Raw genomic sequence first — 27,785 nt, forward strand, 5'->3', positions numbered from 1 at the left:
AGGAATGACTATCTTTTATCATGAAAACTTTCCATATGATTCTTTAGCTTTTTACTTAGTGAGGTTATGAAGTCAATACCAGGCTGGGAGCAATGGCACACGTTTCTATTCTAGCTAGTCGGGAGGCTGAAGCAGGAGGATCCCAAGTCCAAGGCCAGTCTAGGCAACTCAGCAAGATCTTGTCTGATAATAAAAAGGTAGGGATGTAGCTCAGTGTAGACCATTTGGCTAGCAGGTATAAGGCCCTGGGTTCTATCCCTAATACTGCAGAGAGAAAGACAGAGAGAGAGAGAGAGAGAGAGGAAGAAGGAGGAGGAGGAGGAGGAAGAGCAGGAAGGAAGGAAAAAAGAAAGAAGGAAGAAAGGAGAAAGAAAAAAAAGGAAGAGAGAGGAGTCAACACCAGGCGTCTAGCTCAGCAGACATTTGAGAAACCAGCTGTTGGCAGGATTCGATCCCCTGCTCCCGCCTCCCTTCCATCCAATCCTATCATTGTGGAATAGACACCAGCTTTAAAATCAGAACTAAGATCTCAATTTGGTGATCATCATCATATCAACAATTGATTCTGTCGGGAACCATCAATGGATGTGAAGGTTTGATGAGGACAGGGTTTTCACAGCCTTAAAGCCTCTTCCAACCAATTACTAATTACAAAGGGGAAAACAGCAACTCTACAAGAGAGAATCTGATAGACACCTCCTTAGCCAAGCGATCAAAGTCACTGTCACCAATCCCGAGACAGAGCTTGTGGCTCTGACGTGCCACTGAGAACCCAGCCTCACTGGGGTCCCTGCTAGCCAGGGCCTAACCCAAGGCCAATCGTAAGTAACCCAAGCCGGAACCCTCCACAGTGCAGCTGACCTGGGCTTTGGATAAGACCAACATCACAAATGAAGAGGACAGGCTGAGGAGCTGTTCTAAGCTGAAGGCTACAGGGTTATGAAACTAAGGGGATTGTGAAACCTGGACTGGATCCTGGACCAGAAAAAACATCTTTATTAAGAACACTCTGGGAAGAGTTGAATACATTTTAATATGGCTGTCTATTAAATAAGAGCATTATATCTGTTTTTCCCCATTTAGGTAAAATATCCCTGATCTTCAGAAATTCACACTCAAGTATTTAACTGCAAAGAAATATAATGCCTGCAACTTATTCTCAAGTGGTTCCAAAAAAGAAAATAATATACACTCAAAAAGAAAACCTTAGAATAAATATAGCCAAATGCTGACATTTGATGCAGCAAGTGAAAAGTACACTGGGTTGTTTTTTTTTAAACTAGTCTTATAGCTTTTTGGTAAATTAAAACTATTTCAAAATTTAAAAAGTAAAAAAGAAAAAACTAGAGCTGGGGTACAGAAAGCCTCATGTCATCTGACCCTGCAGTGTGGTGAAGAAAGAGCCCTAATCAGAGACCCAGCTTAAACCCAAGCTCCACCCTGAGGCTTCTGTCTCTATGCTCCATGCAGATAATAATAGGTTGCCTTTCTCTTACAATTGTTAAATGAATTAAATGAGGTAGTCTATGTTAAAAAAAAAAAACCCAAAACTGACATCTGCCAAACACTTATTCACATATTCTCCAAGTATCCGCTGCTGAGATCCCAGCAGTTTAAATACAAACAGAATTCTTGCCCTTGGGTAGCTTATACTCATTAGAAAGATGGAAAATAAATGACTTCATAAATCGACATATACTTACAAACAGCTATAAATTCTTTGAGGGTGGTGGAAAGCAGCAGGAGAGATGGGGTCCCTACCATAGACAGGGTGGTCTGAGAATGACTTTAAACTGAGACAAGGACAAGAAGGGAGGGGTTGGCAATCTAGGTGGGACAGCAGGGGAAAAGGGCCTGGGGTGGGCGAGAGGTGGATGCTTGCAAGGCACTGCTGGCTTCTCTTCTCCACGAGAGCCCCTGCTAACTCCGTGTGTGCACTCCGAGGGGACAGGAGCCCAGCACAGACGTTCAGTTGGGGTCAAGAGAACGGCGGCTGAGCGCTGGCTTCAGTGTTTGCTCATGAAGAGAGTACCCCTTTTTAGCTCTTAGCCCCACAGTGTCGCAGAAAGGAAGCCCCTGCCCTGGGAGCTCTGCATTTCTCCCCTCTGCACAACTTGCTTAGGGGACAGACCTGGAAGGGACTCCCAAAATTCTAGCCCACCCCCATTAGAGAGGAGGGAGCCCAGGCCTTGCAGAGCCTCTGGCCCTGTGAGGTCCATGTGGAGAGGCCCCACCCCTCCAAGCCTGCTTTGTTTATTTGTTCAGCAGGTTTGTTTCAGTCGTGGCACAGCCTGTTCTGACTGTGGAACATTTACGAGATGAGCCAAATTTTAAAAATCAGAAAATAAATGGTTTACTTTGGGGCAAAGGGGCAGGGCAGCCAGGGTGGGAGGCAGGTTTCAGGCCAGCCCAGGGTCAGAAATTTTGGCTTAGGTTTTGCTGTATCCCCCTGCCCCTGGGAACAAAAGGGATGTCAGTGGGACTTCCTGCTTCCATTCTTCCAGTCTGTGATGTGGAAAGATCGGAATATTCGGCCATAAGATTTCCGGTTCTCGTCTCCGCCTACAGTGGTTCCAGTCCAGACCCTGCCTTCTAGCCTTCTGAGCTCAAGGCGCAGCTGGGCCCAAGGACAGGCCTGGACAGAGGCCACTCAATCAGCACCTGGCTCGGCCGCCCACTCTGCCTGCGGCATCCTCCGTGTATAACTTACCCTCCAAAAGTCAGCTGCTAGGCCAACACCTCTAAGCCCTGGACTGGCTCCCTGTACTCTGCCAGCTAGGATTAACAGGAGAGCTCCAATGCTGGATTTCTTTGTTTTTTTCTGACTGGATATTAATACAGTATAATATTTTCTTTATCTTGTGTTGATCTGAAACATTTCTTTTTAGCTTGGTAAATATTTGATTACTAAAAATCTGGAAGTGAAAAATTAACAGATCTAATTTGGCCAATAAAATCATTTAGACTTTAAATCCAGGGTCCCAGAGGGGATGGGATGAAAGGAATCTTGGCAGAAAAAGGTCCTTCTGGCCTTTTGACTAGGCAGGCCTGCTTCGTTTCCCAAAGGCCTGGTACACGGCGGGTGAGTGCTCGTCAATGTCTGAGATCACAGGGTGATGCTGCCCATGAACCCTGCCGTCCCTCCTGCCGGCTGTCCCAGGAGGACCCTAGCTGAGGCACCTTCTCCCTTCCTGGTGACAGCCCCATTCTCAACACTGGCTCAGGTGGCACTGAGTGGTGAGCATGTGGGGACAGCACTGTGTGTTCTGGGGCCCCTCCAGGTTGCAGGGGCGGCAGCCTGGGCCCTGACACCCACCCCTGCGCCCTCTGCCCCTGTGCTCAGGCAACTCCCCAAGAAGCAGAGTCAGGCCAGCCTCGGGAGGTGCTGCTCTTTGCTTCCAAGATTAGCTCAGACCTCAGAAATCACAGGCCAGCGCCTGCTCTTCATGCCAAGGAAAACAGTAGATGTCAGAGGCCTCCGTAGGTATCTGGGAGAGAACAGCGCCTGCTCCTCCCTTCCTTGTATGAAGTCATTGAATCAGGATGACAAAGCAAACAGTGACATGTGCTGGGACTTGTTCCCAGACTTGAGTCCAGGGCTTCTCCAGCCATTCCCTCCTCCCCACCCAGAGTGGCAAACCCAGGTGCGGGCAACAAGCTAAAATGGACTCAGGCCTGGGGCCCCTGGGAAGTGGAGGCAGCTGGGAGTTAGTCTGCGGTGGAAGGAGGAGGCCCGGGCTTCAGCTTCACATTGCCAGGCATCAACACGGTGCATTCCAGAATCAGCATGCTTGCACACATGCCAATTAGAGCTAAGGAGGGTAGGAATTCCTCACCACCGACTTCACAGACCAGGAAACAGGCTCATTTACAGTCAGCTGCCTAATCAGGGTTCCATGCCCTATGCATGACAGCCAAACTTTGAATTAGTACTGTGCTGGACATGGTGGTGCATGCCTGTAATTCCAGCTACTCAGAAGGCTGAGGCAAGAGGAACACAAGCTTGAAGTCAGCCTGGGCAACTTAGCAAAACCCTGACTCAAAAAAAAAAAAAATGCTGGAGATATAGCTCAGGGGAAGAACACTAGCCTAGCACACTCAAGGCCCTGGGTTCCATCCATGGTAACACACACACACACACACACACACACACACACACACACACAGTAACTAGGTAGTTTTGTTACATCTTCCTACCTCACCACAATTTCTTGAACTTGCCATTGGTACACTTGCTTCATGCTTCTTGCTTTGTTGCATAGTACTACTCTTTAAGTTTTTTTCTTACATTCATTTTAAGTTGACCTCATTCTAAGCAACAATATGTGACATATTCAATAATATGGCACATATTGAATAATACATAACATTTTAATATGTAATTAACATATTCCATCACCCTTCTGCATTACTAGGCTGGCAGCCAAGGGGATGCCCTTGTTGAAATGCTCAGCCAGTATTATGTACATGTATGCTCAGTCGGGATTACAATTCCCTACAGGGAATGTAATCATTATGTATTGCAAATACGTACTAATAAAAGTCAAAAAAGAAAAAGGGGAAAGAAATCCTCAACTAAAGGCCACCACTGTGTTTGTTAGGGCTGTGCCTTAACTGCAGTTACAGAGGGATTGAGTCATGGAGGGTAAGAAGCGAATCATGGAATCCAACTCCTAAGGGACAGGCCCTCTACAACACACCCAGGCATAGCTCTAAAGATTAAGGGGCACCATTCAAAAACCTGAAGATGAATCAGCAGTGCTTGCTCTTAAAAACCTGTTGATGGGGCTGTGGGTGGAGTGTGAGGCCCCAGATACCATCTGATCTCCAGTACTGCAAAACAAGCAAACAAAACAACAAAACATTCACCTTACGAACATAAACAACTGAAAACTAGAAGGGATAAGCAAAGGCTCCAGACTCAAAGAAACTGATCCAGATTTGGTTCCACCACAAGCTCAGTGTGCCTTTGAGCAGTCACTTCGACTTTCCTTCAGTAGAGAGGATGCTATGTCTTCCTTCTGCTTTTCAATACTGACTGGTAGGAGACTCCTTCAGAAAGGGGGAGGTGGGTGAAAAACCATCAGGCTGTATAATACAGCTGTCAGAAACAAAGAGGTGGGCTGGGGATTTAGCTCAGTGGTCTCGCTGCCTGCTGTGCAAGCGCCAGGACCCGAGTTCGATCCCTGTACCAAAAAAAAAAAAAAAAAAAAAGGTAATACTCAGATTCTTCCATGCAGTCTTTTCACTGTAACTGGAGACTTTCTCCAGGAGAAACCCAGTGCCTAACAACTTGGGAAGCAGCATTTGGATCTTACCAATGGTCCCTGGCTACCCTGCTGCTTCCAGAAGCACTGGTAGAATGAATCACCTTGCTGCCCTTGCCTCCTTTGGAGTCTTGTTTTTCTGATTCTTCCTCCTCTGCTATTTGAAATACCTACCTTCTTTCAGCACCCTGTACTAGTTTGGGGCATTGTGACGGATCTCTACTGCCCCCACGTGGCCACTTTCTGCCATGGCTGCTTGGACTTTGAAAGGGTTGCGCGTGACAAAGGCAGAACTGAAGAGATCAGAGCCAATTTTTAAGATCAGAGATTTCCAAGCCCAGTGGGGGATTTAATATCCACATTAAAGCCAGCGGGTGAAATCCAGAGCTCCTTGATGGGAGAGAGTAGTTCCTGCTTGGTTTTGGCCCAAGTAGGACAAGTATCCGGGCCTCTGGATTAATCTTGCTAAAATGGTCAGATCTCACCTCGTCCTGCACATCTTGTGCAAGGTCCTGTAACTGAAGGTAGGTGTGAGGTTTCCTTCCTCTGCCAGGAAAAGCAAAGGGTAGGAAGGGCTGGGAATAGAGCCTATCCTACAAACTCCAAACCATCGAAACCAATAGTTAACCAAGCACCTAGCTTGTGAACTACTAGGTGAAACGGGATGGGGTACAAACTCTTGACCTCAAGAACTTATATCTTACAAACTAAGTAACCCACGCACATATATAATGAACAGATATCACACCACTGGAATGAGGACTAATAGAAGTAGAAATAAAGTGTGAAATACAGTGAGAAGCGAGGGACTGGTGAAAACTATGAGGATCATGAAGTTTCCTGATGAGGAGAGGACCTGCAGGAGGGAAGAGTAGAACAAGGATCTTTAGCGCAGTGAAGCCATCTGTATATAATGGTGGATACGTGACATACATCTTGTCCAAACCCATACAGAGTACAATGGCAAAAGTGAGCCCTAACTAAACCTTGGATTTTAGGTGATCGTGATGTCAGTTACAAATGACATCCCCCTCTGATGGGGGGCATTGATAATAGGAGGCCGTGTATTTTGAGAGCAGGGATACATGGAAAATCTTTGACCCTTCCACTCAATTTTTCCATGAACTGTTCTAAAAAAGCTTCCAAAATATCACTGTGGGAGAGATAAAGAACCATTTGATTAATTCCCGTTTTGGAGAAGACACTACCAATCAGGAATTTTCTGCTAATAACTAAGTCCCTAAGTACAGTTGTCCCTTGGTATCCATGGGAATTGTTCTAGGACTCTCTGCAGGCACCATAATCTACAGAAGCTCAAATTCCTTACGTAAAATGACATCCTATTTACATAGAACCACTTTTTTAAAAAATGAAGTCTACTGGGCCAGGGATTTAGCTCAATGGTTCCGGCGCCTGCCTCAAAAGTGCAAGGTCCTGAGTTCGATCCCCTTCCCCCCAAAAACAGAAGTCTACTAAAGAGTAGGAGCTTAACCAACAAACATGAGCAAGGAAAACCACAATAATATTAACAGCAACTACTATCTGAGGGAAGCAATTATGTGTTGAGCATGGCTGAAGTTTTACACATATTTCAGTTATTTAATCCCCACAACAATGCTAGTAGGTATGTATTATTTTCTGTACTTAACAGACAAGGAAACTGCAGTTCAAGGCTTGTAGAGCAAGGCTTGATAGAAGATACAGGCAGAAGGAAAGGGAAGGGTGTGTTCAGGGAAAACAACCTGTTGCTGTATCACCAGAGTACCAGGCATGTCTCATCAAGTGGCACAAAGGGAGGGACAAGGGCACTGTGGGGTCACAATGACCAAGAAGCACAAGAACCCTATCATAAAGGGTTTGAAGGCTCAAAAGAATTTGGACCTCACTCTTTAGATAGTGGAGAAACTTCAGAGATTTCAAAGCAAGTCATTTCTCTCAGCAATGGTTGAGATGTATAAGGAGCTGCTGAGGCGAAGATGAAGAAGGCCTGTGAGGAGTCATGAGGTGAGGGAGGCAGCCTGAAACCTCTGCATGGAGAGATGAAAAGCAGCCCTTATTGAGAACCAGTGCCCTCATGTGCTGAGCCCTCCAACCTGCCTCTTTAATGCCTCATTCTAAGGGGAGGTTTTCTGGTCTCCTATGGAATTGTAACAGGTACCTAAAATCCGGGTCAGCAGATGCCTAATGGATAATTAAAAGCACGATAAACCATGGCATCTCTGCCTTCATTTCATGTATCTCCCAACTTTGGGTTGATCCCTGCTCAGCTCTGCACTTCAGGAGTACGCACTTTATTAGCCCTAAGTTTACTTGGCCTATTTCATCCCCTTCAAGACTAAGGACACAGATAAGAGTAACTGAAGTAATCTTCAGGATTTGCAAGGATATGCAATTGTCAGCTTTTACAGCATCCAGCTCCAGACTCCCTGGACTGATGCTTACAAGTCTTGAGTCATTGTCCTAAACCTGCAGAGGCCCCCAGACCCCCCAGAGATGACTCACCCCATGTCAGCAGCTGAAGCTGTCCCCCAAAGCAGGAGCGATAATGGCTGCCCAGAACCTCACAGAACCAGTGCTGCGCTACTAAGCCACCAGACCACAGCCTGACCAAGATACCTATACCGCCAGCTATGCAAACCCACAATGCTTTCTTTTAGTCATTTCCTATAAACCTGAGAGCTTCTGTGAGCCCCGTGAAGACAGACCTTGAACCTCTGTGCTTCCAGCATGGCTATGCTGATTAAAGCTCCTCTCCCACCCTTCACCACCACTCGTCTCCTTAATTGCTGTTATGGGTCGGGTGGATGAGCCTGTTCCCCAGACCCAGGGCTTTTGCACGAAAATTCCAACAAAAGTCTCAGTTCCAGCCTGGACTACTGTGTGCTAAACCTTTAAACCCAACACAGGAACAAGTCTGCTCTGAGACAAGAGACATCTTGAAAACTGCTCTCAAGGCCCACATCAAGGGAGGAGTCTCAGGATCAGAAGAGACTATACCGGTTTGATGCTGGGACCCCCTTCCCAAAAGTCAAGGAGTTTTATGTCACTTCCCAGCAGTCCAGCACCTGGTTGGACCCGATCGTATCTGGGGACTCAGCCCCTGGTACCAAGGCTTTGGCTCTTGCTTTTGATTGATTGCCTCAGGGCTGGCAGGCTTCCCTCTGGCACCCACTCTCAGGAAGCCATCTGCAGCTGCTGGCTTGTCACTTGTCACTCCCTACCCAAGAGGTGGCAGCATTTCAATGGTAGAGCAACAGATCCTCAGCCTGCAGCTAGGCTAATAGCTTCGAAGTTGAGAACTGGGGACTTATTTCCAAGAGGCCTCACTCCTTCCAGTTCCAGTAAAGTCGTAATGGCTAAGGGTGTGGACTTCAAGGAGATAGTGAGCCTCAGTATTTCCTACCCTGAATCAGGACAACTGCAGGAAAATATTTGTAGCGGACACTCAATAAATGTTAATTGAATGTGACAGGCCTTGTGCACACACCTAGGAAGAAGAGTCCGTGTTCTCCCAGAGTTTTGATTCCAGAAGAAAAGGAGAAGAGACTCTTGAGCAGCACCTCTTTACTCTGCTTTTTCCCCCAGTTTCAGCAATGCCTGTCCATTTCATTGGCTTGTTGCTCTTTTGCTATTAGATACTACTGCCCCAAAGCAACTCCTGCACCTGGTGAGGAGTTCTGTGACCAACAAAACAAAACAAAATTTAGACATACAAGAAATAAAAATAAAAGTCACACAATAATGAGACTTTTTAAGGATCTATACCCTTGACAGAATGCCATGTGAGAAGTACTTCTTCTATCTCTTTATAAAAAAAGAAAAAGAAAAAGAAAACCTTTGAAAATGAAGGCAATTCATTCGCTGGAACTCTAGGAAAGCCCAGGGAGATGCCCACAGTCACCCCGACTCCACACCTGGAGAGGAGAGAGCTGAATCAGCACGGGGAAAATCACTCCAACCCTCAGGGAAAGGCATAAAGCAAAGGAAACAAAGGGACAGAGGGAACGGTCACCTTCATGACTGAACAGCAGATTATGGTAAAAAGATGAGTGGTTGCTAGGGGCTGGAGAGGAAAAATGAGTAAGTGCAGTGCACAGGATTTTCAGGGCAGGGAAACTCCTCTTTTCAGTCCCACTGTATTTCCCCAAAAATAAGACCAGGTTTTATATTAACTTTTGCTCCAAAAGACTCAATAGGGCTTATTTTCAGGGAATGCCTGTTTTTCATGTACAACAATCTGCATTTATTCAAATACAGTCATGTCCTCTTCCCCTGGAACATTGTCCTAACTCTCTAACCTGAATTCCTGCCTGAATTCTTGCCACTCCATTTCCCTTAGAGCCACTGGCCCCATCTCTCAGCAGTAGAGCTCACCATAAATGAGGACCTCCTCGTCCATGCAGCCCGCTCACAGTGCACTGGCAACAGTGTCAGAGATTTTATCTCATGAATTCTTCGCCCAAGTCACCACCTCCTGCAGGTGAGGCTGCCACCAAGTTTCCATTAAATCAAGGGTTAACTGGAGATTTAAGAGACAGGAGTGGGAAGAAAAATGATGACAGGTAAGAATGATGGGCCACACAAACGCGACAAAAAATTGGAGGCACCAAAGTTCAGAGAACGTTTCTTTACTTCACAGGAGTGCACGAAGTATGTCAGCTACCACACACGATGTACTGAATTATGAAGACACCTCTTGTCCACAGAACCTTTAGAAATCTGCCTTCCTGAGGCGGGCTGTGCTCCGTGGAGCATCTAGCACCTCTCAGAGTCACTGAGAGTGCAGAACAAGGAAGGTGTGCACATGTGTGCACTTGTATGTGTGCGTGTTGTGGCTCCAACTCCAGCGCCTTCGCCTCTCCCAGAGCAGGGGTATTTTGGGCTGGTCACGTAGTAGGGTTCCATGTACAACTTGGTCTGAATGGACGTTCACCTCTGAAGACCACTGGTCGGACTCAGGCCTCTGCTCACCACTTTGATCCAAGGAGGTGGTCGCTCTGCCCCCAAACCCGTCACTCCCCACCTCCTCAACCAGTCCTGCAGGTAATCAGCCTGAACGAAGTCCAAAATGAGTTTCCACAGTACCAACATCCCTTCTTCTTTTTGAGCTGGGGATGGATCTTAGGGGCACTCTGCTGCTGAGCTACATCCCAGCCCCTCGACACTTTTTTTTTTCTTTTTTTGGTGGTGGTACCAGAGATTGAACCAAGGGCCTTCACACTAAGCTGCAGTGTAGCCTTTTTCTTCTTTTGAGACAGGGTCTCATGAAGGTGCCCAGGCTGGGCTCAAACTTTCAATCCTTCTGCCTCAGTCTACCACAGAGCTGGGATTATAGGCATGTGCCACCATGTCTGGTTATCCCCAGGCCTTTTTATTTTGAGGCAGGGTCTCACCAAATTTCTCAGGCGGGGCTCAAATTTGTGACCTTCTTCCCTCAGCCTTAGTGCTGGGATTACAGGCATGAGCCACCGTGCCTTACTTTAGTGGGCCAAACTTCCCACATCTGCCAGGGTAACGGAAGCTGCTCATTATCATTACTGCTTTCTGTCTACCTTCATGCATAATCCATTTTAGGAAAGCAACAGCCTCATCCACTCTCTAGCTGGGCTGTAGCAATTTTCCTGCTAAGTATGTCTGCCTTCAACCTAACTCAAGTGCTCTCCACCCTGCTTCACTCTCGGACTTTCCTTTCTACAGAAATAAGGCATTAATGACGGGGAAGAAGAGAAGAAGTAATATGGCAGCTTGCATTTCCTCCTGTTTCCAGGAAGGAACTTTTACTTTCCTCACCACAGAGGTGAGAAGTCCCGCCCCGAGCAGGAGACATTCTGCTTTTCATTCCATGACCTTATTTGTGCCCTTCCACAAGAGGAGGGATAACTAACCCATTAGTCACGCAGAATCCAGAACATTCATTAGGCTGAGATCTTATCAGACCGGTGGCCAAGTGCATGAGATGGGGCTAAGTTGACTATGTCCTGATAAGTCAGGGTCTATTCTCAAACCTGGTGGAGAAATCGCATTTCAAGTCAGTATGAAGCCCCACTGCAAATCTATTTTTAGTTCTAGGGACAAGGACATTCGGAGTCAAACCCAAGGCAGACCCTACTTCACTAGTTACCTGAGGACATTATATCAGTGAATTCTCCAGCCTGACTGCCAGAGGCATCCCAGTGCTCAGGAAAAGCCTGTTCTGTTTTGGTTTTACTCTGTGTTTTGTCATGATGTGGGGATCACACCCAGGACCTCATGCATGCTGGGCAAGCCTCAGGCCCATAGTCCTTCAGTCTTAATCAAAGAGGCTTGGTCTTAAATCAACACTACAGACATTTTTGTATTCTCACGTGTCTCACTTTTCTAATTGTCAAAGTATGTGGTTTCCTTTTTACATATATACACAAATCCTTTTAGACATAAATACCAAAATCTCAGGAGAATCAGATGGGCAGATAACTTTAAACAGCCAAGAGCATGGAAGAAAAGGCCAGTCACCAGACTTTACAAATGGTCATCTGAACTTCTCTGGTCTCAACTTGACATAGCATTCAAAATGTCCTATGTACATGGTCCACAAGGTCTTCCTTTGGGAGTCTGCGGAAATCAATAGCCATACTTGTCATTCAGATGGGTTCTGCCATCTCCACTTTGACCTACATCGAAGTATAAAATAAGAAAGAAGTATATTTACTCTTCCAAAATCAAGAGGGAAAAGATATCCAGACATCAATAGGCCAAAAGTAAAACAAATAAGGAAGTTTCTTCTTTAGTAGAAATTTTGCTTTTGTATTCACTTCTACCCTAATATTTATTAGCCAATAAAAACCCAACACTTTTTTTTCTTTTTCTTTGGTACCAGAGATCAAACTTGGGACCTTGCACTTGCGAGGCAGGCGCCAGAACCACTGAGCTAAATCCCTGGCCCATCAACACTTTTAGTAAGTAAATTTCTGTTAATGACTAGTATCTTAGAAACACCGTCACAGAAAAAGCAACATGCATGGGAACATGGGGAAAATGGCATCTCGTTCATTCCCTTAAGTGTGTATATATGGGCATGAAACCAGTACAATCTTTACAGAATGCAATTCAGACTATCTTCAAGATGTTCATATCTTTAATTCCACAGGTTAACTTATTTTTTCCTCTAGATGCACCTCTATAATTTATATATCACATATATTAAAAGTTACATATGTTTGCAGAATTGTTTGTAATGGCAAAAAAAAACCCTGGAAACAGCAAATATTCATTGAAAGAGCTATTTAAACAAAATGCTTCCATTGGTGCAGAAAAAGTGGTAAGATAAGTGTTTCACTGCCAAAATAGGCATTTATATATTATGCTAGAATTAATAGGAAATTGACAGTATTTGGCTGTCTTTAGAGAAAAAAGTGAGCAGCTGAGGCATAGCCTAAAGATTTTTCTTCCTGTTAGCTTGATAAAGTTAAAATACACGCAAAAGTAAACAGAAGCCGGGCATGGTGTCGCAAACCTGTAGTCCAGGCACTCAGGAGGCTGAGCCAGCAGGATCACTGTGAATTTGAGGTCCAACCTGGGCTACATAGTGAGTTCAAGGCCAGCATGAACTACAGAGTGAGACCCTGTCTCAAAAAAATAAAATAAAGAACTTGGCTCCCAAACATAACATCATTAAAAAAAAAAATTATTACTATCATCAAATGTTGAGCTAGTGTTCAAAATTATCTGATTGGATAATTTAACAGTTGTTTAAGGATCCAAACAGGGTACACAAATTATATTTGATCCTTTTTTCTTTTTTTAAGACAGGGTCTCATTCTATAGTCCAAGCTGGTCTTGAACTCACTATGCAGCCCAGGCTGGCCTTGAGCAGATGCTCCTCCTGCCTCAGCCTCTTGAATGCTGTAATCACAGGCATGCGCCACCATGCTCGGCTTACTTTAGACCTTTTAATCTGTTCCTCCAGAATGAAGACCTTTCACTGCATATTCTTATAACTTTTTTATTTTGAATTTTAAATATACCTTAACTATTCAAAAACACAAGCGCAAAGACCCGAGTTCGATCCCCAGTACCAAAAAAACAAAACAAAACATAAATAACTCTTGGAGAAAAAATAAAAACAATGTACCTTCAGGTGGAACCCACACACAGTAGTCTGGGTCATCTTCAGGATATTTCGAAGAAAGTGTGGGTAGAAACTGCAAAGAAAAGATGGATTATTGTACTCAAAAAATTTAAGAATTGCCATCCTTACATGCATCCACAAACAAAAACTAAAAGAGAACAGCTTCCGTTAGTGATTTTTTTCTTTTATTTTGAGACAAGGTCTCACTACGTACCCCAGGCTGCCCTTGAACTTGCAGTGACCCTCCTGCCTCAGCCTCCTGAGTTGTGGCATGTGCTACTCTGCCCAGCCTCTTAGTGATCCTGACATCAATAACCTATTTGAGGGAGCATTCTCTTTCTGAATCTTGAATCTTTTCCACAAAACTTTAACAAGCTGATTTTCCAGCCAGTGAGAATGATGTGACATTCCTCAACAGGGGAGGTAAGATACTACAGATATAAATCCTTAATGGAGTAACCCTGAGGAGGCATTCGTCTTTGACTCAGGTGGAGAACGGAGTTAATAGAACAAAGCTGACTGCTAGCCTTTGACTGCTAACCTTGGTAAGACTGGCCTTCGGAGGTTACTGCTACCCTGATACGGGTGACTCCATTATCACCTCTATTGTCCACAAACGTGGTTTGCCCACCTGCTTTCTGTCTGGGAGTCTGGAATTTGGGGACAGGCCAGGCTGGGAATGCCTGATCAATCCCCAGCAAATGAGTTTCTAGACAGCAATATTCCACGTCTGTAGGGACTCACTGCTAGGGAGCTAAGCACATCCTGTGCATCCTCACCGAAGAGGGCCCTTCGAAGCTCGCACCTAGTCTCCCCAGGATTTCATCCCCGGTGCCTTTCCCCTGCTGTCATGCCTGGTGCCCTTCTCTGTAGGAAATCACAGCTGTGAGTAAACCCATGTGTTGAGTCCTCTTCTGAATTACCTGAGGGTGGGCTTGGGGTGTCCTGAGACAACCTGGCAACCCCACTTCTAGGGGCCTGCCATACCCGTACAAATTCATACATAGAGAAGATTATCATAGCACTGGTGTAATAAAAGACTAGAAGCAACCCAAGGGTCCATCTGCAGAAAACTGGTTCAGTAAGGTATATCTATGAAGTAGGAAGCCCTTGATATACAGATGTAGAACGATTTTCACGATAGTTTAAAAACATTAAGATATAGAATGGAGTACATCAATTATCTTTTGTGTAGTGAAGGAGAAAAATAAGAACATATTGTTGTAATGTCTTTGCATGCTAGGATATGAAAAGTCACAAATTAGTAAAAGAGGTAGCCTACATGTGAGCAGTTATAAGAAACAGGGTAGACAGAGACAAGAAGAGAGAATTCACAAAAATAAATATTTAAGAGTCCAGATTTCAGGCCGGGGATTTAGCTCAGTGGTTCTGCCACCTGCCTTGTAGGCGCAAGGTCCCAAGTTCGATCCCTGCTACAAAAAAAAAAAAAAGAGTCCAGATTTCTAGGAGAGGGGCTAAAGCTGCTGGGAACTCTGTTAAGTTGGTCTCCAAAGTTTTACACTCAGGTATGACAAGCACATTCATGTTTACTTTAGGAGGAGTGAGGTACTTACTCTGCCTGGACCAGGAGCTTTCTTTTTCTTCAATTCTTCAGTGCTGCTCTCATATTCATTCTTTGATGCTAATTTCAGAAAAAAATAGTAATAACTACTTTTAGAAAAGGAATATAGGGGCCGGGGATTTAGCTCAGTGGTTTCACCGCCTGCTGTGCAGGCGCAAGGACTGGAGTTTGATCTCCGGTACAAAAAAAAAAAAAGAATATAAAAAGAATATAAAAAGAGAAAATTCCTCAAACTTGTTGTAAGTACTCAAAAAAATTGGTAATATTTACCACTGTGAAATTGTATTAAGAAGGGCTGGGCACAATGTCACCTGCATGTAATCCCAGCTACTCGGGAGGCTGAGGCAGAGGGATTCAAAATTTGAGGTCAGCATGGCCAACCTGGTGACATTTTGTATCAAGATAAAATAAGGGCTGGGAGGGCTGGGGATTTAGCTCAGTGGATCTGCCTCACAAGCGCAAGGACCCGAGTTCGATCCCTGGTACCAAAAATAAATAAATGAATAAATAAGGGCTGGGATGTAGCTTAGTGGTAAAGCTCTGTCTAACATGTGAGAAGTCCTGGGTTTTGTTTTTTTTTGGTACTGGGGATCGAACTCAGGTCCTTGCGGTTGCACAGCAGGCAGTGAAACCACTGAGCTAAATCCCCGGCCACCCAAAATTTTTAAGAAATAAAGGAGAGTGCCAGGGATTTACCTCAGTGGCACCGCACCTGCCTCGCTAGTACAGAGTTCAATCCCGGGTACCAAAAAAAAGAAAGAAAGAAAGGAGAGAAAATTTTTTTCCTTCACTAATATCCCTAGTTTTTAAGTCCTAAGGCTATTCTACAAGCTTGAAAATGATGACATTGCTTTTATCATTCCAAGGTGTAAACACTACAAGTAAAACCAGACAAAAGCAGCCTTTCTAGTAGACCATACTTTCAATTAATTTATTCTAATAGGTTTGGAATCACTTTTACAGGAAGTCATATTGATTTGGGAAGATGTAAAACTGGGTCAGGCTTTGTCTGGCCAGAGAGAAGCATCCAGGGATTAGGAGCTTTGTGGGGCAAGGAGAGAGTGCCCCAGCAGGTATAAGGGTTGGCATCAAGCACAGGCCCCTTACACATTCCAGTTTCATCAGGGACCTGGCGGCTGCAACTATCTAGCACTGGTCTGGCCATGCCTGAGCCCTCACAGGTTGGCCGCCAACCCTCATCATGAAACCAGGTGGCGCCAACATGCAGAGCAGCAGCGGAGCCTGCTGTGCTGCTTACCTGAGGCCTCCTCTGGTGATGAAGCTGTCTTACTAGGCTCTTGATAACCTTTATTCTGATCTACTTGGCTGAGTTGAGGCGTGTTTTCTATAAAAAGGAGTACCAAAGCATAGCATTTAATTCACAGTAGAATGCAAAAAACCCCCCAAAACCCCCAAAACACAAAAAAGCAAAACTATGTACAGCATCCAGTTTTACTATTATTACACTTGCCTAATTTTAAGGTTTTCAATAAATGTGACTCCAGATGTCTAACAGGGAACCAGCAATTTTCCACTTTAAAACGAGCAATGGCAATAGTTACCAAAAGTCTTAAAAATTTACAAACTCCTTGGCCTAAAAATTCTACTTCCAGGAACATATTTTTCTTGGAATCTTTTTTTTTTTTGGTACCGGGGATCGAACTCAGGACCTCATGCTTGTGAGGCAGGTGGCAGAACCACTGAGCTGAATCCCCAGCCCCAGGAACATATTTTTTTAAAAAATCAGAGGTGAGCACCAAGATTTATTATTTACAAGTATGCTTACAACAGCAAAAATAAATATCTGAAACAAATTATAATATAAACATGCAATGGACCACTATGCCCCTTAGTAAAAACCACATTTTAAAACATTTTAAGACATGGGGGCGGGGAGCAGACTATAAAATAAAATGAACAGTATGATCCTCACGCTGTAAAAAAATAAGTGAGAAGGCAGAAGAAAAAGGGCCTGGAATAATCCTTCAACAGCTGCAGATTTACTAACTACTTAATCTTATAAACCAAGTTTTAAAACTTGTAAATCTATGCTGTTTCACACACATATATATTTTGGCCCCCTAAACAAGATATAGATATAGATATTAAAATCTCTATCTAGATAGATAGAGATATTAAAATCTCTATCTCTATATATATACATACACACATACATAGATATATATAGACAGATATATAGACAGATATACAGCTATAGACATAGATACAGATATGTATATAAAAATCTCTACATACACATACATATATAGATATAGACAGAGATACAGATATAGATATATCTATCCTTCCCTTTTCTGATGGTATGATCCCTTTCTGCTGATACAGACTAAGGAAAAACCAGGATCAGAGTAAAAAATAGTATGTGTAAGTACCTTTTTAAAAGCTAAGGCATTTTGCCAGTAACAAATACAACAGATGCACCTGTCACAGATGTAGAAATAGTAACTTTTCTGTCCCTCAGACACCTGGAGGTGATTTAAAAGAAGAGCTACATTTCAGGGCTCATGTTTTTAGGCAGACAAGTGTAGTCTGAAAGCTGATATGCACACTATTCCCACACACATTTAATTCCAGTTTATATTTTTCCTCATGTTCCCTATTCTCTGTGAGATCTTACCAAGTAAGCAGTTTAACAACCTGTAAGAAAATAAAGTAGTTGACTGAAGGTAAGAGGATACTAAAAAATTAATTTCTAGGGATGAAATTTTGAGAGATTTCTTCTCTGGAATTTTATGTATGATCTATCTAAAATGAATATGTATTCCTTTATAACCAAAAATAATTTAAAAATCAATCTCTTCAGCCAGGCATGGTGGCACACATCTGCAATACTAGCTACTTGGGAGGCTGAAGCAGGAGGATGACAAGTCCAAAGCTACTCAGCAACTCAGCTGGACAACTCAGCAAGACCCTGAATGTATGGGTGTGGGTGGAGGCTAGGGGTGTAAGCTCTCTGCGGTAGAACTGGGCTTGATCCCCAGTACAAACAACAAAAAACAAAACAACCACACACATACCAAAAAAATAAATAAATAAACTCAATTCCTTATTTCCACATTTTTTTCATCAAATACTTTCTAAGGGGGTGATTACTACCTGCCAGATTCTCTACTGGGTAGTATAGACAAAAAGATAAGTGAAGCATGATCCTTTTTCTTTTCTTTTCTTTTCTTTTTGAGACAAGGTCTCTCTCACCAAGTTGCCCAGGCTGGCCTTGAACTTGAAACCTTCTTGCCTCAGTCTCCCAAGTAGCTGGAATTACAGGCATGTGCTACCACACTCAGCAATCTTTCTTCTTTGTTCTCTTATAGTACTGGAGATTGAACTCAGTGCCTTGAGCATAGTAGGCAAGCACTCCACTCCTGAGTTACATCCCCAGCGGCATGATCCTCCTTGAGAACTTTAATCCACTAGGCAGTTACGCTTAGCCTCTGTTTTAGGGATGGGCAGGAAAATGAGTAAGACCACTTGATCAGGCTCCACCATCCACACTACGCTGACCCTCCTGCTTATACAGGGGCAGCAGCTCAGGATTATTCCCCAGCAGCTATGGCTTCAGATTCCAAAAATTTCAATCTTCTATAATTCTGCATCAGACTGGAAAAACCTGCCCTTAGTTTGCAGTGGAATAATGACTGGCAAGGGAAAAAGAAGACTAAGAAGAAACATTTTCTTGCTATAGAGTCAGCATTATCACATATATAAAGTGAAAATGCACAGGCAAGAACTGGCTTTGCTTTATTAACCCTATCCAAGGTTAATCCAGCTGCCACACTGAACAGCACAGGGAGGAGAAGAAAGCTATTACCACCGCCTTTTGCTTCCTTAGAGCCCGTGAGAGCTGCGGGAACACTCATTTCCTGTCCTGCTGCCTCTGTCTCTAGCTCCGGCAGCCGCCCACTGCTCCCATCCTCCATTCTCCTTTCATGCTCCTCCTTTTCTTTCTCTTCATCCTCCTCCTCCTCTTCCTCCTCTTCCACTTCAGGCCCATCCTTCATTCTCATTAGAGCTGGGGGAAGTTCTGGCCGCTTTGGGGGCAGCTTCTGCGAGGGAAACAAAACCACAGAGTAGTTCCACACAGTGATGAAAAGAGACAAATCTCTCCCAGGAGGTTCATCTACGTAGGTAGGATGTCTAACCCGTCTACACTGATAAATCTCACATGAAATTCTGTACATCTATGGACACTTAACAAGTGTCCTTATTAATTTCTGGGGTAAAAAAAACTATGAGGGCTGGGTGTATAACTCAGTTGTAGAGTTCCTGCCTAAGATGTGCAAGTCCCTGGGTTGGATCCCAGAGACTGTCGAGGAAAAAAAGAACAAATATTATTAAATACAAAACACTTGAAATAGCTTGTACAGAACTGAAACGTTTATTCTAGGTGAGTAATAGTTCCAAAAATTCTGTCCTGTTATACATCTTGATATTAAAGGCCCTAAATCTATTACAAAATCTTCTAGGGAGGGGTTGGATCCCAGAGACTGTCGAGGAAAAAAAGAACAAATATTATTAAATACAGAACACTTGAAATAGCTTGTACAGAACTGAAACGTTTATTCTAGGTGAGTAATAGTTCCAAGAATTCTGTCCTGTTATACATCTTGATATTAAAGGCCCTAAATCTATTACAAAATCTTCTAGGGAGTACATAAGATGCACATCCCCAAGACAGGAATCATTTGTACAGCTTTTTCATTTCAGGTTCATTTCATGTAATTTCAAGGAAATATAACACATAAATCAGTAACAGATCCTGAAGAAAAGGAAGACATTTCTCAAAAAATAAGGCCAGATGTTCCTTGGGTGTTTTTGTTTTTTGAGACAGAATCTTGTTATGTTGCCCAGACTGGTCTCGAACTCCTAGGCTCCAGTGATCCTCCTGCCTCAGTCTCCCAAAGGGCTAGGACTACAGGCATGTGCCATCCTGCTTGGATGGCATGTCAATGAAAGTACTTAGATCTGGGTATGGTGCCACATGTCTATAATCTAGTTACTAGAGAGACTAAGGCAGGAGAACCTGAGTTTGAGGCCAGCCCGGGCAACACAATGAGACCATTCTCCCCTCAAACAAACAAAAACAAATGAATAAAACAAACAAAAAGTACTCAGAAGAAGAATACAGCCTCTCTGAGACCTGGAATTGAGAAACCTAGAAAACAACTTGATAAGGAGAAAAAAAGAATTAGATCTCTGGGAATCAAGAAGGAGCTGGTCTTTGGCCACTCTGAGACACTGACCTCCAGGCCCCCATGCACTGTGAAATTACACAAGTCTCTATTGTCTTTCTTTAGCCCTCACTGTCCTCCCTTCTAGGCAGTTGGAGAATTGATTGCCCTCCAATATTTGGGGCCCGAGATGGGAGCATGCAATCCTGGGAGGGAAGTTCCAGTGGAGTAGAAGAAAGGACCCATGGTGTGTTAGATGGCAAGAGGACTCCATGGGCAAACTCAGAAGACGTCCAAAGAAAAGTGAAAGTCTGCTGCAGAGGGGGCCAGACCAAACAACATCTGAAGACGCTGGAACCACAGATCATGATGATCCAACTTCTACAAGCAAATAAAAAGAAAGGGGGATCTGTCGAGAGCCATTCCACATAAATTTTGGGGAAAATCATTTCATAATTTAGGTATGACTATACCTGTCTAAGGCCCAATGTCACCTGGCCCTCGAGCTGGCTATGGGGTGCAAAAACATAACTCCACTTTGCCTCCAGTCACAGCTGAGGCCTCAATGGTCCTGTGATGCTGTGACGCTCAAGGGCAAGTGTACATCAGCTGAAGACATTCCAGTAGTAATAAAAGAAGGGAGGAAGGACAACTTTATTGGCCTGCTATCTTATCCTAGCTACTATTGTAAAAATGCTCTCTGGGGCTGGGAATTAAGCTCAGTGGCACCGAGCCTGCCTCGAAAGCACAAGGTCCTGAGTTCAATCCTCTGTACAAAAAGTATAGTTAATTGTAAAAGAAAAAAATAATGCTCTCCTTACAGCCTTCATTAACATAAGACCTTCATCAACATAAAGTCCTCATCTACATAGGATTACCACTGCCCCAAGTCAGCTGATGCTCCCTCCAATTATTGTGTATACCCAATAAATAGTGACCAGCTCAGAGTGTCTTTGTCTGCTCTGAGGCACTGACCTCCTGGCCCCCCATGTACTTTGAAACTAAAAAAAAAGAAGGAGCTGACAGGGAAACTAGAAACTACACAGAAGTTTGAGAAACAGCACAACTCAGAGAAAATGAAGCAGTCTAAAAAGTGAGCCCAGCTCCTAGGACGAGCGACTTGTCCCCACGAACACAAAGGAAGCCTGGAAAGGGTAGGCAGCTCCAGGGAAACAATGGACCAGGCTGGCAGCACTAGCCCCAGGAAAAGCCCACAGCTACTGTGAACTGCAAAAACAGCATGGGGCTTTACTCTGACTTCTTCAGCATAGCAGGCTCAAGTTGGAGAAGAAATCTAGTGGTTTATAATCAGAAGCCATTTTGGGAAGGGGTTAATTGTTAAGACAGACACAGAACAACTGTACTTCAGGGATTCTGGTTTCACCCTACCACAGTGCCTGGGTGGGAGATGGCCACAAGGACAGTTACAGAGAGGGTGCAGCTAGACACAGACCTCCCTGAGAACTTTAAGCTCAGGCTGGGAAAGACTTGGGGGTCCTGCCCTCCATGGTGAGAAGCCAGGCCAATCACGTGTAGCTCTCAGATGGGGCTAGGTCTGAAAGTTCAGACATGAGCCTGGCAATCTGCCTGAATCCCACCCTGCTGCCTGCATACAGCACAGAACTCAATGATTGGCTCACTTTCCCCATCACCAATGTGAGCACTGGCTTGGACAGTTGCCACAGTCTGGGGTGTGCAGATAGAGGGCGTCTGGAGCCATGGGGGCCAACTCACAACCCATAGGCTATAAAGCTCAGGAGAAAGCCTCACTGGTACACAGAGGAATACAGAATCAGAGCTGCCAGAGTGACTATAGCCCTAGGGTGGAAACCACTGACTGACAATGCCCAGCAGGAAGGTGGGCAGGATTCAACATTTACACACAAAACATGAGTATAAAAACAGAACAGGTCTTAGAAGTGACTCAGATCCCTTCCTCATATCTGGTGGATTCCAATAATCCAGACACTGGAAGAAGCCACTCATTCAAAAACACAGGAATTTTTGGACTCTTTAAAAAAATTTTCTCATAATTGAATTTTGAAATTGTTTTTCTTTCTCTTTTTTCCTTTTATTTGTTCTTTTTCTTTACTTTGTTCTCTTTTCTTCTTTTTCTTGTTTGTTCTTTTTTTGTTACTTTTACCTTATTCTATTAATTTTCTTTTACTTTTTTTTTTTGGTACCGGAGCTCGAACTCAGGACCTTGTCCTTGTAAGGCAGACACCGGAACCACTGAGCTAAATCCCGGGCCCTCTTTTACTTCCTAATAGGCTCCTTTATCTCACTTTTCTCTCCTTCTCATCTTGCTTTTCATTAATTTTAAAATTTTACTTCTTTCTTCTCCCTTTCGCTATCCCCTCCCTCCATTTTTACTAGTTAGTATTACTCTAGAATTCTTTTTCTACTGTTAATGTTGGTACAGTTGCTGCATTTCGTAGATATTTTTACTCTGTCAATATTTGGTTTGTTTTTGTTTCTATACTATAATTACAGATCTCATTTCTATGGTTAAGGGTGGTACAGTGGTAGCTTTTATTGGTTCTTATGATATGTCAATATCTAGATGCCTTTGACTCTATTATTGCTGCTGATTTTGTTATTACCTGGGTACCATAGTTGTTACTATTTTTTTTTATTATTTTTTTTAACTGTACGCCAGTATCTCATTTGTCTTTGCATCATCAACAATACTGTGGATCATTTCCAGAGAACTGGGTGCTGGGCCGATTACACTGTACTCTTTTCCCCAAATGAACAGAGATGGTTGGACCTTGGGACAGAGGCAAAAGCCTATAGTTAGCCACATACAGGGTGCATCACTGAAAAGCAGACACTAACTAAAGAGATCTCCATAGTTGCAACAAAGATTTTTCACTGTAATCGACCTCAGCACACAAACAAAACAATACAAACATGAGAAGGCAAAGCAACAAAAGGCCTCTGAAAACTCTCCCAAAGCTGATCCTTGGGGTATCAGTGGGGAGGAAGTCCAAAGCCAAACAGCTTAAATATATGACATAATAAAAGACAAGATAAAATAAATCAATAAGGTATTTGGCAAACTCAACAATGATATAACTAAATAGATAATGGATGTAATACAATGAGGAGTGAAATTACAGAAGACACTAATAAAAAGCTAGCTGAGCTAAACAAAATTATAAAAAACATGAACGACTGTGAGAGACTGCAATATTGATTATGCCCCAAAGCAGGCCGTAAGTAGTGCAGGCTGTGAAGACTGTGTAACTCCACAATTGGCTTGTTTATAGAGATGAGTCTGGCATCTAAATTCTATTCCCACAACTAAAACCTACTTAAATAGAAGGACAATGTTCTAATTACAACCATATATTTTGTATATTCTGTTCCTAATTCAAGAATTCTTTGTCATGTCTTCTACATGCCTTGCTTACATTAATTCCCACAGAAACCACATGACTGTGCATTTTCTCACATAGTCCTGCCCTTGCACATAGCTCTTGCCTTTACTCCAATTGGTTACTAATAAATATCAGTGGCTTGGACTGGCTAGTGCCTTTGTCGGTTGCACCTGCATTGGTCATCCTGGTGCCCCACTTTCTGTCTCTCTTAGTTCTGTCTTTTAGGTTTTTTTCCTCAGGTCTGAATCATACACTGAGTGGGACACTGGAACCTACTGCAGAGGTTTCCAGTAACGTTTCAGGGGTCCAAGTATAGTCCATAAAAAGGCACCGTCTTAAGCTATTTTTCTCATTGCTGAGACAAAATATCCAACACCTACAAGTTAAAGGATGAAAAGTTCATTTTGGCTCACAGTTTGTACAGGTTTCAATTCAAGGTTGGCTGACTCTAAGGCAGGGTGGCATGGCAGAGGGGTATGGCAGAGGATAAACAGTCCAAGGCAAAATAGGCAGGAGACAGTAAAGCAGCAAGCAGCCTTCTTTCTGTTCCTTTATATTCCAACTAGGCTCTAAGACTATTGCTTGGTGCTCACTGCACCAAGGGTGGGGCCTCCATTACCCATACCCTAAAAAACACTAAACCAATTTAGTTATCACACACCCTTAATCGCAGTATCACACAATCTAGATCCAGCCACCTCCAAAAAGTCCCACCTATAACCGCATGAGGTTTTAGGGGGGGAACATCTGGATATAAGCTGTAACAGGTACCAAACAGAAATCTAGGAGATGAAAAACTATTCAAAGTATAGGCAGCAGAAGTGACCAATATGAGAATGGATACAGTGTCAAAATTTAGAAGACAGGCTGGGGATTTAGCTCAGTGGTTCTGCCGCCTGCCTCGCAAGCACAAAGACCCAAGTTCGATCCCTGGTACCAAAACAAAAAAACAACTTAGGGCTAACGCAGGTGACTGTACACTTGGAGATACCTTTAAAAAAAGAAGAGAATGGGCTGGGGATTTAGCTCAGTGGTTTTGCCATCTGCTGCTCAAGTGCAAGGACCCGATTTCGATCCCCAGTACCAAAAAAAAAAAAAGAGAGAGAGAGAACATGGAAAATGAATCAATGCAAAAAAGACTAATCTAAGATTAACTGGAAGTAGTGAAAAATCAGAAGATAGTACAAATGGCATAAAAAACTTGTTTATACAAATAAAAGGGGCAAGAATACAAATATGGAGAAAGAATTCAAAATACAGAGAAGCAAGATATATAGAACCCCAAAATAGCCATGATCAGAAAAGAACTTCTCCATGACACATCACAGTCAAAATCGTAGAAATCTAACACAGCCACAGAATCTTAAAAATTATTGCAGAAAAGCAGTAAATCACTTACAAAGGGAAACCCATTCAAATTACAGCAGACTTCTCAACATAAACCTTAAGAAGTTAAAAGAAAATTTTCTTTTCAACTCAGATTGATAAATCCTGCAAGACTATCTTTCAAAATTGATAAGAAGGGGGCCGGGGATTTAGCTCAGTGGTTCCAGCACCTGCCTCACAAGCGCAAGGATCCAAGTTCGATCCCTGGTACCAGAAAAAAAAAAATTGATAAGAAGGGCTGGAGATTTAGCTCAGTGGTGCCGCTGGCTGCTGCTGCCTGCCTCGAAAGTGCAAGGTCCTGAGAGTTTGATCCAGTACCAAAAACAAAAAACAAAAAGCAACAATAACCACAAAACCCAAAGGTATAACAATTATAAACATATATGTACCAAACACTGGCACCACAACTTCATAAACACTACTGACTACTGGGTATAAAAGATCAGATAGCTAGGTGTGGTGGTGCACATCTGTAATCCCACACTTGGGAGGCTGATGCAGGAGGATTACTGGTAGTTTAAAGCCAGGCTGGGCTAAATAGCAAGATCCTGTCTCAAAAAACAAAAACAAAATCAGATAAAATAATACAATTATAGTAGGGGACCATAATACCCTACTTTCATAAATAAACAAATCAACTAGACAAAAATAAAAGCAACAAAAAAATAGCAGAGTTGAACTAAACCTTTGAAGAAATGGACTTGAGTTATCTACAGAGTGTTCTACCCAACAAGAACAGAATACAACAGACTACACATTCTTCTCAGCAGCACATGGAAATTTCCCCCAAACAGACTACACACTGGTCCATAAAGCACACTTAAATAAATACAAAAGAATCAAAACTATCCCATGTATATTATCAGATCATAATGCAATAAAACTAGAAATCAATGGCAAAAGAAACCACAGAAATTATGCAAATATACAGAAATTAAACAATATACTCTTGAATAATCAATGGGTCACAGAAGAAATTAGTTTCTAGAATCAAATGATAATGCCAGTACAACATACAGAAACCTATGGAACACAATGAAATCAGTCCTAAGAGGAAAGTTTATAACTACAAATGCACATATCAGAAAAATAGAATGATCCCAAATAAATGTACCTTAAAGTCCTACAAAAATAAGAATAATCCAAATCTAAAGCTAGTACAAGTAAGTAAATTAAAAGGATCAGAACAGAAATGAATGAAATTGAAACTAAAAAAAATAATACCAAGAATCAATGAATCAAAGAGCTGGTTCTCAAAGAATAACAAAATAGACAAACTCTTAGCCAATTTTTTTTTTTTTTTTTTTTGTATTGGGGATTGAATTCAGGACCTTGCGCTTGGAAGGCAGGCAGCAGAACCACTGAGCTAAATCCCCGGCCACCCTTAGCCAATCTTACCCAAAAAAAGGGAAAGGAAAAGGTCAAATCAATGCAATTAGGAATGAAAAAGGAGAGATCACAATGGACACCTCCAAAGTCCAGAAGGTTATTATCAACTACTTCATAAACCTGTATGCCAATAAACTGGAGAATCCACAATAAAGGACAGATTCCTAGATCCATATGAATTACCATAACTGAGCCAAGAAGGTATAAAAACTCTGAATAATCCAATAACAGGCAATGAAATTGAAGCAGTAATTAAAAAGAAAAAAAGACTACCAACTAAGAAAAGCCCATGACCCAATGGATTCATCACTGAATCCTTCAAGAACTTTTGGTAAGACCTAAGGCCCACACTCCTCAAATTCTTTAACGACACTGAAAGGGAGGGAAAACTCCCTAAATTATTCCTGGAAGTAGCATTACCCTGACTCCAAACCAGAAAAGGAGCCACTCAAAAAGAACTATATGACAATCTCTCTAATGAATAGAGATGCAAAAATCCTCAATGAGATACTCACAAACAATGCAACAAGTCATCAAAATGATCATGTATCACGACTGTTGTGGTTTGTGTTTAGATGTCCCCCCAAAGCCTCATGCGAATGAAGTGGGGCTATTTTAGAGGTGGCTGAATCTAGAGTGTGTGATGCTGGGATTAAGGATGTCTGGTTACTAAACCACTACACATGAGTGACTGGTTTGGCACCGCCCTAGTCCCAGTGGTCTGGGTAAGATAAAAGGGGCAGAGGGCCAGGGATTTAGCTCAGTGGTTCTGCCGCCTGCCTTGCAAGCTCAAGGTCCTGAGATTTATCCCGGTACCAAAAATAAAATAAAATAAAATTTTAAAAAGGGGCAGAAAGCTGTTAAGATTCTCTTATTGCTTTTGCTATCTTCCATTGCCATGAACTGTTGCTCCTCTCTCACCCTGCCTTGGAGCCAGCCAATTATGGACTGAAATCTCTATGAACTATAAGCCAAATAAACCTTTCCCCCTTTAACTTTGGGAGTCAGGTACTTTGACTCAGCAACCAGGGAAAAGTAACTAACACAATGACCAAATAGGCTTCATCCCAGATGTACAAGGACGGTTAAACATACACAAATCAATAAATGTAATTCATCACATAAACAGGAGCAAGGACAAAAATCACATGATCATCTCAATAGACACAGGAAAAGGTCGCGCAGAACACGCGGAATCAGCCCACTGTAGACAGGCAGGTCTGCAGACGCCGTACCAAGGTCGCAAGTCCCAAGGAACATGCCGAATCAGCCCCGCGCCCCAGCAGCAATCCACTGGACACCCCCCCCACCCCCACCCCTCTGGGCTCTTCTCTGTACAGCCACCTGGTTCCACACTACAAAGACGAAGAGGACACCGGACCACCAGACCACTGTACTCGGTAAGTTGGAGTCATCTTCACCTCCCATCAGGACCGGGACTATCTTCAGGGAAGGGCAGCTGGAACCTGCAATACAACTCTG

The 27,785-nt window shown here is 43.2% G+C and overlaps 1 protein-coding gene and 1 long non-coding RNA gene across 3 annotated transcripts in view; one reads left to right on the forward strand and one right to left on the reverse strand.

The window, feature by feature from the left end:
- The first annotated feature begins 7,150 nt into the window (after window positions 1-7,150).
- Window positions 7,151-17,952, forward strand: LOC101723529 (uncharacterized). The gene is made up of 4 exons (XR_002392839.2): window positions 7,151-7,271; window positions 9,607-9,747; window positions 12,124-12,202; window positions 17,781-17,952. It is a non-coding gene; the product is annotated as an uncharacterized LOC101723529 (long non-coding RNA).
- Slc4a1ap (solute carrier family 4 member 1 adaptor protein) overlaps window positions 9,880-27,785 on the reverse strand; it is a 49,070-nt gene continuing 31,164 nt past the window's right edge. Inside the window, exons 10-14 of one of the 2 annotated variants that reach the window (XM_004839221.3) lie at window positions 18,786-19,020; window positions 16,215-16,301; window positions 14,949-15,016; window positions 13,378-13,447; window positions 9,880-11,917 (exon numbers count right to left, since the gene is read on the reverse strand). In XM_004839221.3, coding sequence (XP_004839278.3) covers window positions 11,868-11,917; window positions 13,378-13,447; window positions 14,949-15,016; window positions 16,215-16,301; window positions 18,786-19,020 — 510 coding nt within the window. In that variant the 3' untranslated portion in view covers window positions 9,880-11,867. The remainder of the gene's footprint in view (window positions 11,918-13,377; window positions 13,448-14,948; window positions 15,017-16,214; window positions 16,302-18,785; window positions 19,021-27,785) is intronic. The other variant, XM_004839222.3, reaches the window with a different exon arrangement.

The sequence above is a fragment of the Heterocephalus glaber genome, unplaced genomic scaffold (assembly GCF_053883595.1).
Source record: "Heterocephalus glaber isolate CG9 unplaced genomic scaffold, H.glaber_assembly_v1.0 deba00001457, whole genome shotgun sequence".
In the NCBI taxonomy this organism is placed as follows: domain Eukaryota; kingdom Metazoa; phylum Chordata; class Mammalia; order Rodentia; family Bathyergidae; genus Heterocephalus; species Heterocephalus glaber.